The 16,448-nt window shown below is 37.2% G+C and overlaps 1 protein-coding gene across 1 annotated transcript in view; it reads left to right on the forward strand.

Annotated features, from left to right (window-relative positions):
• The window catches only part of DHX40 (DEAH-box helicase 40), a 48,233-nt gene extending 35,235 nt beyond the window's left edge, over positions 1–12,998 (forward strand). The window contains exons 13-18 of the mRNA XM_026517469.4: positions 3,779–3,893; positions 4,422–4,530; positions 5,665–5,759; positions 8,891–8,960; positions 9,246–9,474; positions 11,675–12,998. Coding sequence (XP_026373254.1) covers positions 3,779–3,893; positions 4,422–4,530; positions 5,665–5,759; positions 8,891–8,960; positions 9,246–9,474; positions 11,675–11,814 — 758 coding nt within the window. The 3' untranslated portion in view covers positions 11,815–12,998. The remainder of the gene's footprint in view (positions 1–3,778; positions 3,894–4,421; positions 4,531–5,664; positions 5,760–8,890; positions 8,961–9,245; positions 9,475–11,674) is intronic.
• Positions 12,999–16,448: the final 3,450 nt, after the last annotated feature.

Genomic DNA, 16,448 nt, shown 5'->3' on the forward strand with positions numbered 1-16,448 from the left:
CTGTAGTAAACTGTATACACGTCTGCTAGTATAGATATTGTTTCAGAAGTCTGACAATAGAGTGAGAGCTGTTAAATATTTTTTAGGTGGTAAAAAGCATTGCCTTAAAATGGAACAAATTTAAAATAACAACACTGGGTTGCTTCTAAAGTCTTTAATTATGGTAATTGTGACATTTTTAGAAATAAAGGGCACTTATGTGTATGTGACACTTGTGGCTTTATTCCTCTGTTTCAGCTCTGAGGACTGTTATTATGATTGAAATCCTCTGTGAAATAATTTTGTTTTCTGTTTGATTGCTATATAGAAAACTATTGAATTATGTTCCCAAATGGAGAAGTTCAGCTGATACAACCTTGTTTTGCTGTTTCACCTTGTTACTTACAGTTCTTGCTTCAGTAGCTTCTATTTGCAAGACATAAAACTGATAATAGAATTTCATCTGGGAAAAGATAATAAATTAAAGAAAGTGACAAGTCTACTGAACAGTAATTAAAGATGGATAGTCAGACTGTTGTTTAGAGAATAAACTTGCTGAGATTGTGGGAACTGTGTGTGATACGGGTTTTGATTTTCCCATACATATCCCGAATTTATTATAGGACTTCTGCCTGTTTTAATTTTAATTAATTAGATTTTGGTGGGGGAGAGTCAGGGAAAAGGAAAAAAAATATGTTATCTGTTCTCTTGACTTCGAGGATGGTGGAGGAAGAGAGACAGAGAGAAGGTAGCAATGTGGGATGGACAGCCAGGGAAGCAATATGCTCTCTACATTTTAAAAAATGTGAGCAGGTAGCCACTCTAAACAACAGGGAACCAACACTAACCATGCAGGGTTAATCTTCAGAAAATATGAGCTGAGCTTAAAATTGTAATCTACGCTAAAAGTTGTTGCAATTTTACTGCCATTTTAATAAGGAATGGTAAGCCACCTGTGTAAATTATGCTAGTAGGTATTACAGCCAAATCAAATGGTTGGCTAGAGGCAGAGAAAGGAAGAACTGAGCCAAGGTAGGAAGCTTCTCTGAGGCTTTATAGCCCAGGGGTCCAAAGCAGCTGTGGTGCTCTACATTTCTATACCAGGAAACACAATTCAGGAATCCAGGAGCCCCTGCCTGATAGATAGGCTTGTCTCTAGTGTTGGGAGCCAGGACAGGGTAAAGCTCAAGTCTAGTGCAGTTTGACTTTTGGCATAATAACTTTTGGGCCATGGTTATTCAGTGCTTGAAATTAAATGTTTTGGGCTTAAAAATCAGTTTCCCTGAGTGGTTCAGAAAATGGGAATTGTATTTTCACCTTGGTGGGGCTGTTTGTATGGCCTGTAATTAATCATATTCTCTCTCCTTTTGTCTCTTGCTGCTTCCTTCAGTTGTTACCTAGGTAACAAAGGTGGAAACTACTTAAAGCCTGGGATGAAAGACATTTTATCTTCATGAGCGTTTTCTTTAATCAGATTGCTTTCCTCCTAAGGAGGAAAGGGACTGCTGCTTTGCAGGTTCATATCGTAGTCTATATAAGTGCTGCTCTCTAGTATCAGGCATCATAGTGCCTATGCTAAATCTAGTTGTGCTGGGTATACTGAAGGAATCGGAATTGTGGTATGATGTGGTAGAATGAATGAAGGAGCCCTAGGAAATTTTGAAAAAATGTGGGACTCTGAAAGAAATTTAGCTTGGGTAAAGTACTATGTGGGGAACTTGGGCAATCAGAGAACATATCAATCTTAAGTGGGATTGGGTCAAAGTCAGTAATAGATAAATCTCAAAAACATAATGTTGAGCAAAAGAAATCAGACACATGAAGTATATTTATACAAAATTTAGAAACAGGCAAAACCTTCTGCAGGGTTAGAAGTCAGGATATGGTTACCCTTGTGGAGGGGAATAGACAGTTATTGGAAGGAGAGCAAAAAGAGGGCTTCTGGATGCTAGTAATACTCTTTTGTTGATTGGGGTGTTGGGTATATTGGTATGTTGTGTTTGTTAACATTGAGCTGTACAGTTATGACCTGGTAGTTTTCTGTATGCATGTTTTACTTCAATATAAAGTTTTAAAGAAAGGAAAGGAAAAGCTTGTAGTAGTTCAGTTCTGCTCACATGGTAGTCCTGTCTAATTGTCCTTAATTAGGAATTGGATAAATAGGGACTGGTTAAATTGTGTTATGTTCCTTATACCTCTGGGGATATAATGTAGCTATTTTGAGAATGAATAATTTTACATGTACTGACCTGAAGCCACTATTAAATAACAGAAGTTTCAAAACATATAACCCATTTGTGTAAACATAAACCATCATATACATACACTGGTATATACATAGAAAATATCTTGAAGGCATCAGGGAGATACAAATCCAAACCCCAATAAGATACCACCTCACACCAGTCAGAATGGCTAAAATTAACAAAGTCAGGAAACGACAGATGTTGGTGAGGCTGTGGAGAAAGGGGAACCCTCCTATACTGTTGGTGGGAATGCAAGCTGGTGCAGCCACTCTGGAAAACAGTATTGCACTACTGGGTATTTACCCCGAAGATACAAATGTAGTAATCCGAAGGGGCACCTGCACCCTAATGTTTATAGCAGTAATGTCCACAATAGCCAAACTATGGAAGGAGCCCAGATGTCCATCGGCAGATGAATGGATAAAGAAGATGTGGTGTGTATGTATTTGTGTGTGTGTGTGTGTGTGTGTGTATATAAATATATAAAATGGAATATTATGCAGCCATCAAAAAAAGAAATCTTGCCCTTTGCAACGACGTGGATAGAACTAGAGGGTATTATGTTAAGCAAAATAAGTCAATCAGAGAAAGACAATTATCATATGATCTCACTGACATGTGGAATTTAAGAAACAAGGCAGAGGATCAGAGGGGAAGAGAGGAAAAAATTAAGACAAAACCAGAGAGGGAGACAAACCATAAGAGACTCTTAATTTCAGGAAACAAACTGAGGGTTGCTGGAGGGGAGGGGGGTGGGGGGATGGGCTGGCTGGGTGACGGACATTGGGGAGGGTATGTATTGTGTTGAGTGCTGTGTATTGTGTAAGACTGATGAATTATAGACCTGTACCCCTGAAATAAATAATACATTATATGTTCATAATAAAAATTTTTTTAAAAATTAAAAAAAACAAAAACAATAAAAAAGAAAATATCTTGAAGGACACACATTCAATAATTAACAATGGTTAGCCTTGAGGATTGGTTCGTAGGTAATGTGACAAAGTGGAGAATGTTGAACTTTTTTTTTTTTTTTAAGATTTATTTATTTATTTATTAGAGAGAGACAGCCAGCGAGAGAGGGAACACAAGCAGGGGGAGTGGGAGAGGAAGAAGCAGACTCCTAGTGGAGAAGCCTGATGTGGGGCTCGATCCCGGAACGCCGGGATCACGCCCTGAGCCGAAGGCAGACACTTAACGACTGAGCCACCCAGGCGCCCCGGGAATGTTGAACTTTTACCTAATTTTTTAAAATGTGAACATGGGTTACTCTTATGATCAAAACAAACTTAAAAATAAATTCTAAATACTGTTTTAAAGGCAAATGTATTGGGAGAATTATTGTTACTATTCTGATTAAATCTCCAAAGTGTGGTTAAAAGAAGAAAAGGAGTTGTAGGAGCAAATTAGAGCCCCCCCCCCAGAAGAGTTAATATAGTTCTACCTTATTCCACTGCAGATGATGAGGCATATTCTAATGACCTTGAGTAAACAGAGTGAATATAGGCATTTGATGTAAAGTATAACAAAATTGCCCCTGATTGTCATTTTAGTTGATCCAGAGTACCAGAAGGAAGCAGAACAAAGACATCGAGAATTGGCAGCTAAAGCTGGAGGATTTAATGACTTTGCAACTTTAGCTGTCATCTTTGAACAGTGCAAATCAAGGTATGTGGAACAGTTCTATGTACTAGAAAGTTGTCAGTTTGAATATAGCTCCAATATGTATTTACTATGTGACTTTGGACAGTAAGATTCAGTGGGGGTACCACTGACCTCAAGGTATTTTGTGAACATTTGAGATTTGTCTATGCCAGGGGGCTGTTACTAAGTAGGCATTTATTATATAGTATTCTCTTCTTTCTTCTCTCCCTAAACCTTTCCTGAAGATGACCTTATAGAATTTTGGTTCTGTAGAAGTAGCTTAGATGAGAAAATGATTGGGTATATTTGTTATGTATATGTATAAGAAGAAATTCATTTATAAATTATTTTTTAATTCACTCAGAGGCACCTACATTAGTTTTTTCAAATTCCTTTAAGTGCTTTCTCAGTAATTGGACAGGTGGGGCTTGATCTCATAACCCCAAGATCAAGAGTCATACTCTCTACTGAGTGAGCCAGCCAGGCGCCCCTGTTAGACTGTCTTTCACTTATAGAAGTTATTTTCAAGATACCAATATTTTTGTTTTACAGTGGAGCTCCAGCTTCGTGGTGCCAAAAACATTGGATTCATTGGAGATGCTTATTTTCTGCATTTCGTGTTGAAGCTCAACTTCGAGAACTAATCAGGAAGCTTAAACAGGTAATTACTATAATGATCTTATCTTGAGTAGCATTTTGGCAAGATTCTCTGAGTACTGTCCCCCAAACTATGGAAATTATGAGGTGTTCTGATCTCTGGCTTGTAGGAATAGGCCCCATTTCTAACTGTGTGTGAGTACCAAGCACTGTACCTTTTATCCTTTGGGGAGGTTCTTTTCCTGGTCTTGGGTAGTTTCCTCACATTTATATGCTAACTAGTCCTCAGCTAAACACTTGTGGAGACCCTTCTGCGAATCTCTGGAGTTCTGTCTCTTAGTTCTCTTCTCTCCTGAACTCTTGGCCTGTGAACTCTAGCCATCTTAGTTTTCCTGGACTCTCAGCTCTTTCTCTTTATGTTTTTTTAATTCTTTAAATTTTTTTTTAAGATTTTATTTATATATTTGATAGAGAGCACAAGCAGGGGGAGTGGCAGAGGGAGAGGGAGAAACAGAACAGAAACTGAGCAGGGAGCCCGATGCAGGGCTTGATCCCAGGACCCTGAGATCATGACCCGAGCCAAAGGCAGATGCTTAACTGACTGAGCCACCCAGGTGCCCCAGCTCTGTCTCTTTAGCTCAGGGAGTTTTCCAGGTTCCACTTGGGTTTTTCCTTCCTTGAGCCTTCATACAGAGTCTCTCTCAAGGTTGACTGTAGCTGGGGCAGTCATTGGGCTTACTTCATTTATTTCCCATACTTTATTTCTCAGAGATCACTACCCTTTATTGCTTGATATACAGTGTTTTGGAAATCATTATTTCACATGTTTTGTACATTTTTGGTTGTTTCAAGGAGAAGAGTGAATCTGATCTCTCTTTTTTTTTTAAAGATTTTATTATTTATTTTTTTATTTGAGAGAGAGAGCGATTGAGGGGAGAAGCAAGGGGAGTGGGACAGGCAGACTTTGCACTGAGCACGGAGCCTGTCATGGGGCTCAATCCCACAACCCTAGAGATCATGACCTGAGCTGAAATCATGAGTCAGACACTTAAACGACTGAGCCACCCAGGCATCCCAAATCTGATCCCTCTTCTAATTGGCCAGAAACAGAAGTCTCTAGAAATGTGTAGTTTTCAAAATAAAAGATTATTTCATATTATTCTGTGATATTACCACTGTATATATATTATTTCTGTAGCAAAGTGATTTCCCAAGAGAGACCTTTGAAGGCCCTAAACACGAAGTACTACGAAGATGTCTTTGTGCAGGCTATTTCAAAAATGTAGCTCGAAGGTAAGCAATATGAGCTTGAGAAATGGATAAGAAATACTACAGTATTTGACTACAGTGTTGAACTATTTAATATTAAAGATTGATGATTTATTTAAGCTCTGTGATTATGATGACATCAATTACAATGACTCCATAATTGTCACTTGTGCAGAGGGAACTGCGGTGGCTCGGAGTGGGATATTGGAGCTCAAGTTTGGTAAGAGGGAGTTTGTAGAACAGCTGTCTAGCATCGGGTATCAGCACCTAAGTTGAGTAATAAGAGTTTTTTTGCAGAGGGGTGGCTCTGTGGAGTATAAAAGACAAACATTTTGAGCTGAGCATGGCATTTCTGAGGAAGAATAGCTTGGTGTGGAGTGTCAGGATGGGGAAAGCACTCATATGGGAGGTGTTCACTGTTGAGTTTAGAGTCTGAGTGTAGTGAGAGAGGACATCTTCTTAGGGAAAGGAGTAACAAAGGTGATGATGAGAGACTCAATATACAAAGGAATTGATCCCATAATTAAATATATTAAGGAATGGTGGTGAAGGGAGTATTAGAAATACTGAAAGGGAGAAAATGAGAATGAGCCCTATGGTGTTGGATTGGAATTTCAGGATATCATTGTGAACTTACAGTTTTCAATATAGTTAGATGGATGGATAGATAGATATGGAAATAAAAATAGATGTTACTGTGTATATTTATAATATGTATTTGTATATGTGTAAATATTTATATACAGATATACCCTAGCTCTGAGATGGACTGGGAGCAGTAACACCCTAACAGCAATGAATATACTTAGTGCCCAGATCTTGACTTGAGACAACCATCTGCTGTGTAAAGGACTCAGAGCTATTTGGAGAAATAGAGGTGGGAAAGTACAAGATGAGCCTGGAACATCTTATTTTGCCAGCAAGCAGGAAGTGATCAATGAGGTTGGAGACCATGTTAGAAGGACACTGGATCGTCCCGGGAAATGGGGCGTGTCACACAGCTCACGTTCGTGGGGAACCTGGTGCTGAACCATTCGTAGACGACCTGCTTCTGGGTCGGGGTTTCGTTCGTAGGAGAGCAGCTCCCTCACTATGATCTATTGAAAGTCAGCTGTCGACACAGGGTTTGAAAAATAACAAAAATAAAAACAAAACAAAACAATAATAATAAAACAAAAGAAAAAAGTACACTGGAACTAGCTTGACTAGGCCCTAACTGATCCAGTATAGGACATTCTAAGCATCAAAATAAATGATAGTAATGGATTATATAGCCCATTAAATAAAATGTGAAATCATGGGTCTATAGTCATATAAATTAATGAATGAGTAAATTAAAAGTTTAATGTCAAATGGAATTAGTTCAGCACCTATCCACTGAAGTCATTAATTACAAAGGGAAAGGGGAAAAGTAACTTTTCATGGAGAAGCCTGGCAGATGCTACCCAAATGAAGGCTTCAAAGTGAACACCATCAGTAATGAAACAAATCGAAATCATGTTCTTCCTGATAGGATATAATGAAAAATACAGCTTCACTTCTGTGATGTTCTTGCCAAAGATGCATAACCTAAATCTAATCATCCTGAAACAAACTTAAATTGAGGGACATACTACCAAATTACTATTCAAAAAGCCGTCAAGATCATGAAGGTCAAAGAAAGACGGGGGGAGTATGTCAGATTGAAGGGGCCTAAGGGGACATGAAAAGTTAAAATTAGTACTTGATTCCGAATTGGATCCTTTTTTTTTTTTTTGGAGAATGAAGTTCTTTTTTTTTTTTTTTTTTTAAGATTTTATTTATTTATTTGACAGAGAGAGAGACAGCCAGCGAGAGAGGGAACATAGGCAGGGGGAGTGGGAGAGGAAGAAGCAGGCTCCCAGAAGAAGAGCCTGATGTGGGGCTCCATCCCAGGACTCTGGGATCGCGCCCTGAGCCGAAGGCAGATGTTTAATGACTGAGCCACCCAGGCGCCCCCTGAATTGGATTCTTTTGTAATAAAGGATATTATTAGGACATTTGGATAAAACTTCATTGGGGTCTGAGGATTAGATGTTAGTCATGTATCAGTGTTAATTCTTGGTTTTGATATTATGGTCATGTAGGAGAACGTCCTTGATTATAGGAAATACACACTCAGATATTTGTGGATGATGGGGCATAAGGTTGGCAACTAACTCAAATGGTTCGAGTAAAAGAGATTTGTACTATATGATATATAAACAATTATCGTGCAGTCTGATCTGAGTTATGGGAATGTTTATAAAGTATTATAGGAAATCATCTGTGGTAATGATTGAACTAGGGCTAATATTTTGACAAGTTTTTGGAATAACATTTATGTAGGAAAGTATAGAAGAGAATAGGAATTTTTTTAAAAAGACTTTATTTGAGAGAGAGAGTGAGCTTGAGTGAGAGTAGGGGAATGGGGAGGGGGAAGAGTTGGGGGGAGGGAGAAGGGGGCTCCCTCCAGGGAGCCCAATGCGGGGCTCAATCCCAGGACCCTGGGATCATGACCTGAGCTGAAGGCAGACGCTTAACCAACTGAGCCATCCAGGTGTCCCAGAAGAGGAATTTAATGTTAAAAACATGAATTAGAGAAATGATAGGTGCAATGTTCTAATTATCAGATTTTAGAATAGTGAAAATTACCTCTTTAAAAAGAGATGTATCATACTATAAAGAACACTGTATTTAAGTCAGAAGACCTATGTTTGGGACTTGCTTTCAGCATACATTAACTCTGTGATCTTTAGAAGGCTAGTCTGTTTTATTTGAATCTCAGTTTTGACTTCTTAATAAGTGACTTGCTCTCAAAACTCACAGGTTGTTTTGAGGCTTTATTATAAAATCATTTTGGAAACTTTAAAGCACAAATACGATATTATTGTTAATATTATTACTTATTAACCTGATGTCTGTACTTAACTGAAATTACTGTTTAGGTTGTATGTAATGAGAAGTTGTATCATTATTTAAGGAGTTGGTAGAAAAGTTATAGTGACACTTGAAAAAGTTTAAACTTATGCTTATAACACTCTTTGTGGTAGAACATATTATAATTGCTTATTGTTAGACTTGGTGCTCTACTTATTTCATTGTTTTACTGTTCTTGTCTTTATTCTTTGATGTTTTTTTTTGGTTTTGTTTTTTAGATCTGTTGGGAGAACGTTTTGCACAATGGATGGGCGTGGAAGCCCAGTTCACATTCATCCTTCCTCAGCAGTAAGCGCCTTATTATTATTAAAGTGTCCTAGTTTTAATAAAGGAAAGAAATTTGTAAAGGTGTAGGACTAAGTCATGCACAAATGTCTTCTACTTTTCACTTTGAGGTTAAATTTAGCATATGTCTTCATTACATTAAGCTGTAAAGGTTGGCCCATGCTCTCAGTTTTATTGAAGAATATGGGAATTAATTCAGAAGAGTTTGGGCTGTTAGTATGCTGCTGGTCAAATGTGGAATGAGGCAAGTTACTGAGTTGTCATCCTTAAATGAATTCTTTTGTATAGCTTCATGAACAAGAAACCAAACTCGAATGGATCATTTTTCATGAGGTATTAGTTACCACCAAAGTCTACGCAAGAATTGTGTGTCCAATCCGTTATGAATGGGTGAGAGACCTGTTACCCAAGTTGCATGAATTTAATGCACATGATTTGAGCAGTGTGGCCCGACGTGAAGTGAGAGAAGATGCAAGAAGGAGATGGACAAATAAGGAAAACGTAAAGCATCTAAAGGGTGAGTCTGTCACTTGTTCTAATGATATAAGTCCAAGGAGCGTAAATGTCCAAATTCTCATATAATTACAGAAATACTGTACAGAGCGTAGATTCTGGCTCTGTCTCCTCAGAAAGCTAAGAGTTGTCATGAGTCTCAGACCTGTTACTTTGACTTCCTACTTTCCTTCCAGTTAATCATGTTTTCCTTAACCCCTCTGTCCAACAACATTATTAATAACAACAGTATCTGTTGAGCTTTTACCATGTGCTAACAACTGACATTACCCCATTGAGTTTTTACAATAACTCTATGAGGTAAGTACATATCCCCATTTTATAGATGAGGAAATACTTAGCAGTTACAATAATTTGCTGAAAATTCCATAGCTAATAATTCATGAGTCTGGATTTTGAATCCAAGGAAACTGACTCCATGGCCTATACTCTTTTTATTTATTTATTTATTTTTTTATTTATTCAAGAGAGAGAACATAAGCAGGGGGAGCGGCAGAGGTAGAGGGAGAAGCAGGCTCCCCACTGAGCAGGGAGCCCAATGCAGGACTTGATCCCAGGACCCTGGGATCATGACCCTGAGCCAAAGGCAGATGCTCAGCCAACTGAGCCACCCAAGCGCCCCTCAGTGGCTATACTCTTAATCATAATAGCATACTGCTTCTCAGTAGTCCTTTGCTATCTTTATTTTGTTTATAAAATTTTATGAACTATTACTTCAGAACATCTTTTTTTTTTTTTTTTCTAGGGTTTTTTTTCCTGTAAAATGTTAGGTCCCTAGTTGGGAGGCATAAAAGTTATCCTGAACTAGGACAGAAAGTTTAATTTTCAGCTCACATATGCAAAAAGCTTTTCAGTAAAGCTTTCAGGGGCTGATTTTTTTAAAATAAGATTTTATTTATTTAATTTTTTTTGAGAGCGAGGGTGAGGGGGAGAATGGAGGGAGGGGCAGAAGGAGAGAGAGAGAATCTCAAGCAGGCTCTGTGCTAAGCTAGGGCTTGATCTTTCAACCCTGAGATCATGACGAGTCAAAATCAAGAGTTGGTCACTTAACCCACTGAGCCACCCAGGTGCTCCTAAGATTTTATAAGGTCAGCTTGGGGTGGAAAGACCAATGCCTTTTAAAAAATAGATCTGTTGCAATCAGTGGTTGTCAGGAGCTGGGGGTGAGAGAAGGGGTTTGACCACAAAGGGATAGGAGGGAATTTTGGGGGTTGAGGGTTCTGTCTCTTGATTTTGGTCACAGACTATAACGTACTTGTGAAAATTCATAAAACTGTACACTAAAAAGGGTATATTTTACTGTAGATAACTTATACCTTAATTTTTTAAATGAAAAAAAGAAAAAAATACATAAACTATACAGCCTCATACCAAAAATTTAAGATATATAAAAGATAGAGAAATGTAAATACAGATATCTGCTGATGGTTTTCACCAGCATTACCATTCCCCCCACAATATATATTGTCATGAAGACCTAACAATATACAACTGGCCAGAAGAAATGAGGGTCATGTCCTCTGCATTTAGTAACATTTACTCATGCTCTCAGCTAGAATATGTCTAGTTCCAAGAACCCATGTTAATTCTCATACCAATGCAAGAACTTAAGAATCTAAGGCAGTGGGGTGCCTGGGTGGCTCAGTTGGTTAGGTGTCAGACTCTTGATTTCGGTTCAGGTGATGATCTCAGGGTTGTAAGATCAAGCCCTGCATCTGCTCCACAGTGAGTCTGGAGCCTGCTTGGGATTCTCTCTTCCTCTTCTGAGACTGATTGATGGAGCAAATTGTATTATCCTTTTTTAACATCATGAGAAATAGAGTGGTAAGGAATTTTGCCCAAGATCTGGAAGAGTCTTTAGAAATGTAGTGTTTTGTTGCAGTGTATAACTGTACTACATGTTTGAGGTAGGGTCATTTATTCTAACATTTAGGCCTTCGTGCTTGCATTTCTTTCTCTCTTCCTTTTCTTCCTCTTCTCCTTTCCTCTCTTTCTTTCTTCTTATTTTTTAACCATAGACCACTTGTTTCTTTTGAAAGGACAAAATTTAATTTCCTTTTTTTCCCCCTTAACATTGAAAAATCAGGGCATCTCCTTCTCTTAACATTTCTTGTACTGAGTTTCACAACTAAAGTTTTACTGGATTAATTTGTAATGTTTTCTTTTCTTTTTTTAATTTTTTATTTAATTTGTAACGTTTTCAGATGGAATCTCAAAAGAAGTCCTAAAGAAGATGCAAAGAAGAAACGATGATAAATCCATATCAGATGCACGTGCTCGTTTCCTTGAGCGAAAGCAGCAGAGGTCCCAGGATCACAGTGACACACGGAAGGAAACAGGCTAAGCAGTGAATCCTCCAATTCAGGAAGTAGGAAAAGCAGCCAGGAAACGTGCTTTTACTTTGCCATTTATATCAGACAGCACTACCCAGAGGAAGTGGTCAGCAGCTGTTGTTAGCATACAAGCTAAAAACAAATCTAAGTTCATCAGTACTAATAAATGGAATTTTCAAAGAAAAGATTGAGTTGCCATTGTCATAGGCAAGGATATATGAAACCAATGAAAGACAATACATGTGATATTTTCCTCACTTCAATTTTGCTGGCCTTAACTGGTGTCAAATGCTGTCATTGAGATATTTTCAAAGAACATTGAATTGTATTTAATCAGCGTGTATTCCATTTGCATTCGAAGCATTAAAAATTATTTTCCTTAAATCTCTTTAAGGCCTTCTTGTTGCTATTAGAATAGTATTATATCAGGTTATCAGGTATGTGACCATTTCCTTCAGAAGGCTGAATGTAAGAGGTTTTTACTCAGCAATACTTAGATATCTAACCGTTTAATTGCTACAGAGCTTTATAGATATTTAGAGAAAAGACTTAATTAGTAAATAAGAAAATTGCCTATGGCAAGTTTCTTTGTTGAATTAATATTAATCCTTAAATTGATTTTTCTGGGATTATACAAATTCCTTTTTATATAAAAATATATTGTTTAAAACAGTAGCTATAGCCATTAACCAAAGGACAGATGATATACACACACACACACACATATATATATATATATATGCTGTTTTTTTTTTTTTTTAGCTGTCCCTACATACTTGTATCAACACCGTGTATGTAGGTGTGACAGTGTTTCAAACAGCCCCTCCACCTGGCCTACTCTCTTGCCTCCAGCTGCTTGGGTAGGACCATTTAAACATCTGTTACACTGATCTTGAGATGGAATTTTTTCAAAGCAGCCAACACTACATCACCAGTGTTTCAAATTGGAACCTTGAGGCTAGTTAGTATCACACTCAGGCCACACTCAGCACTTGCCCACTCTGTTGTTTACTGCCTTGTATTCTAGTTATTTGTGTATTTGTCTGTCTCCCCCCACTAGATTATACGCTCCTTGTGGGCAGGGACTGTGTCTTTCTCATCTTTGTATCTTTCATGGCACCTAGCACAGTGCTTTGCACATAGTAGTCACTCAATGTTTGTTAAATAAAGCTATTAGTGTCATTAAAATTCAAAAGGTAGTATAATGTGTGTTTTTAGATAATTTTTGTAAAAATTAAGAATCTAAATTTTTTATAGGTAACTGACTCTTTTGCAGTTATTTCCTTTGGTGTCTTAAAAGTTTTCTGTTCAATATTAGAAACTTGAGCCTTTAACTGAAAAATCACATAAGGACCCAAATCTGTGTGTTTGTTCTTAAAGTAAGGTGAGTGATGATGGTTCCTCTAACATTCCCAGCATTGTTTCTTTGTCCGTTGTAATCTTTAGTGCTCTTGACACTATTTCAGCACATTAGTCTTACCAGTTCTCGTCTCAGGTATATGTATCAGTGTATTTTCTTAGATGTGGTAGGGGTGTATGTGGATTCTTAGAATAAATGCCCTTTCATTTCAGTAAATATTAACCACACATTCTAAATCTATAGTCGTAGTCAGATTTCATCAGTTGTCCCAATAATGTCCTTTATAGCATTTTCCCCCAATTCAGGATCCAGTCAAGAATCCTGTACTGTATTTAATCTCTTTTAGTCTGGAAAATGTTCTCAGTCTTTCTTGGTCTTTCACATTTAAATTTTTGAATAACATTTCTGACATTTTTTAGTAATATAGGCTTAAATTATTATTCATTTCTTTTTTAGAGGGAAGGGAGACAGAATCTTAAGCAGTGCAGAGCTCGATCTCACGACCCTGAGATCATGACCTGAGCCAAAATCAAGAGTCAGATGCTCAACCAACTGAACCACCCAGGTGCCCCAGGCTAAGTTATTTTATAGAACGTCCTCAGTTTGGATTTCTCTAATGTTTCCTCATGGTTGGAACACATAGTGGGAATTCTATGACTGGAGAACTGCATAAGTAATACCAATGTCTTTCCTAAGGCATCAAATATGGAGGTACATGGTATTTGCCCGTTATCGGTGGCATTAATTTTGATTACTTGGTTAGGGTATTTTGATTTCTTTAGTGTAGTTACTCTTACTATTAAGAAGTAATTTTGGGGAGAGATATGTTGAGATTATGTTAAATAGCCTATTCCTCATAAATTATCATCCTCTGGATTTATCATCAACTGATGATTCTTGCCAAATCAGTTTTATTTTTATGGTTGCAAAATGCTGATTTTTCCCCCTAATTCTTTCCTATATTTGTTGGCATTATAAGAAAGAGCTTTCTTTGAAGAAGAATTTCCAGTAAACAGATGGATGCTTGGCGTAGCATAGATCAAGACAGAGAATTAGAAAGCCCAGGGGCTATTTGAGAAGGGTGGCAAGCAATCCAGTTTATTTGGTGCATAGAGTATATGTAGGATAGTAATAGGCTAAAAATGTTGGCTGAGAACAGATTATACAAGGCTTTGAAAGCCAAGCTATGGAATTTGAACTTATTTTGTCCTATATGAATATATTAAAGGGGAATGACATCATTAAAGCTTTAAGGTAATTGTGACAATAGTTGCTGTAAAAATAGTTGATTTGCACTGAGAGAGGCTGTCCATAGGATGAGAGGAGAATACTAGATCTAGTTAAGAAGGTGGAAGGAGCCTTGGAGGAACGGTAGTGGTAATGGACAAATTTATTCTTTAAAGAATGAGGATTCACCTTCAAATTACTAAATGAAACAAAACAAAAACAAATGAAGACAAATGTTATCATAGAAAAATGGTCAAAGGACATGTTTTCTCACAAAAGAGGAAACACAAATGGTAAGACAAGGTACTGAATCTTACTAGTAATTAGGGAAATCCACTTTAAAACAGTGAGATGCCATTCTTTTTCATCAGATTGGCAACAATCAATATGCCTGAAAAGTGTTGGCACAGAATAAATTGCTCCTATTTTAGAGAACATTTTGACAGTATCTAGTAAAGTTGAACATGTGCATAACCTATGACCCAGCAAGCCCACCTTTAGATTTATATCCTAGGAACTCTTTGGGATTATATAAAATACTCTGTTCCTCATGAAGTTTGACTCACATAGATTTAGCATCATTTGATGACTTGATGTTAAATACATTTAAAAAATATTAAATACAGCATTCATAAAAATGTTATACTCCATTGTTTCTAATAGCAAAGAAATTGAGAACAATATATATGTGTCAATTGGGAAATGGCTGAATAATTGTGATATGTTCTTATGGTCAAATTCCACACAGCGGTGAAAGTGATTTTTGAGACTCCTGAGGCCTACTCTTAAACTGCTTTGCAGAACAGGTGAACCAGTTTGCATTCCCAACAGCAGTGTCATAAAGTGCCTGTCTTACTGTAGCCTGTAGTTGTTCAAAAAAGTCTTCTAATTATAGACAAAAAAAGGCTCATTATTATGTTAATTTACATATTTAGATATTCAGCTCTTTTTCCTTATTTTCAAACTGTCTATAAGAAATAACTGATTTGAATTTGGTGAGGCCAGACAGTAAATATTTTAGGCTTTCAGGCCAGTCTCTCTTGAAAGTACTCTGCTATTGTAGTATAAAAGCAGCCATACACAGTACATAAACAAATGGGTATGGCTGTGTTCCAATAAAACTTTATTTGTGGACAATGAAATTTAAATTTCATGTAATTTTCCAATCAGGAAACATTATTCTTTTGACTTCACTTCTTTACCACTTGCACTTTAATCCAGGAAAGCTACTTTTCACATACCCATTCTAATTCAGATTATTTCATTTGTAAGAAAAGATCTTAATTTCATGAAATATCTGAGATTTTTCTGGCTTTTATTTTTCTTTATAGCAGAGTTGATAGGATTGAACATAATGTTAAGCCATCAATAAATTTAAATTATAATCTTTATTCTCCCCAGAATTTTCAAAGTAATCTATATTACTTATCTGTTCCTTTAACCTTAAAATATGAAAAATACAAAATTCTCTTGTGAAAGTATTAAAGATTTTCAATTCTTTTTTTAAAAGATTTATTTATTTATTTTAGAGAGAGTACAAGTGGTGGGAAGGGCAGAGGGAGAGAATCTTCAAGCAGAGTCCCCACTGAGTGAGGAGCCTAATGCAAGGCTTGATCTCATGACCCTTGACCTCATGATCACCACCTGAGCAACCCAAAAGTCAGACACTTAACTGACTGAGCCACCCAGGCACCCCCCTCCTTTTTTAAGTAGGTTCCACACCCAGTGTGCGGCTTGAACTCAACCTTGAGATCAAGAGTTGCATGCTTTACTGACTGAGCTGGCCAGGCACCCCAACTGTTAAGATTTTCAAAGAAAATAATCACATTACTTGTCTAGATAAAATCTATATGTTTCTTAACCTAATATTACTTGGTGATCAGCTAATACATAGGAAATGAGATGGGTTAACCCAAAATACAGCATAGCATCCAGTTTGGTGCCTTTTGTATATGATAGATATTTATAAATGATTGCTGTGCTAGCTCCAGGTATGATTACTGACAACATACGTTGGTCCAGGCTTTGAATTAAATAGGTGGTACAGTCAATAAATGT

This window comes from Ursus arctos, unplaced genomic scaffold (assembly GCF_023065955.2).
Source record: "Ursus arctos isolate Adak ecotype North America unplaced genomic scaffold, UrsArc2.0 scaffold_24, whole genome shotgun sequence".
In the NCBI taxonomy this organism is placed as follows: Eukaryota; Metazoa; Chordata; class Mammalia; order Carnivora; family Ursidae; genus Ursus; species Ursus arctos.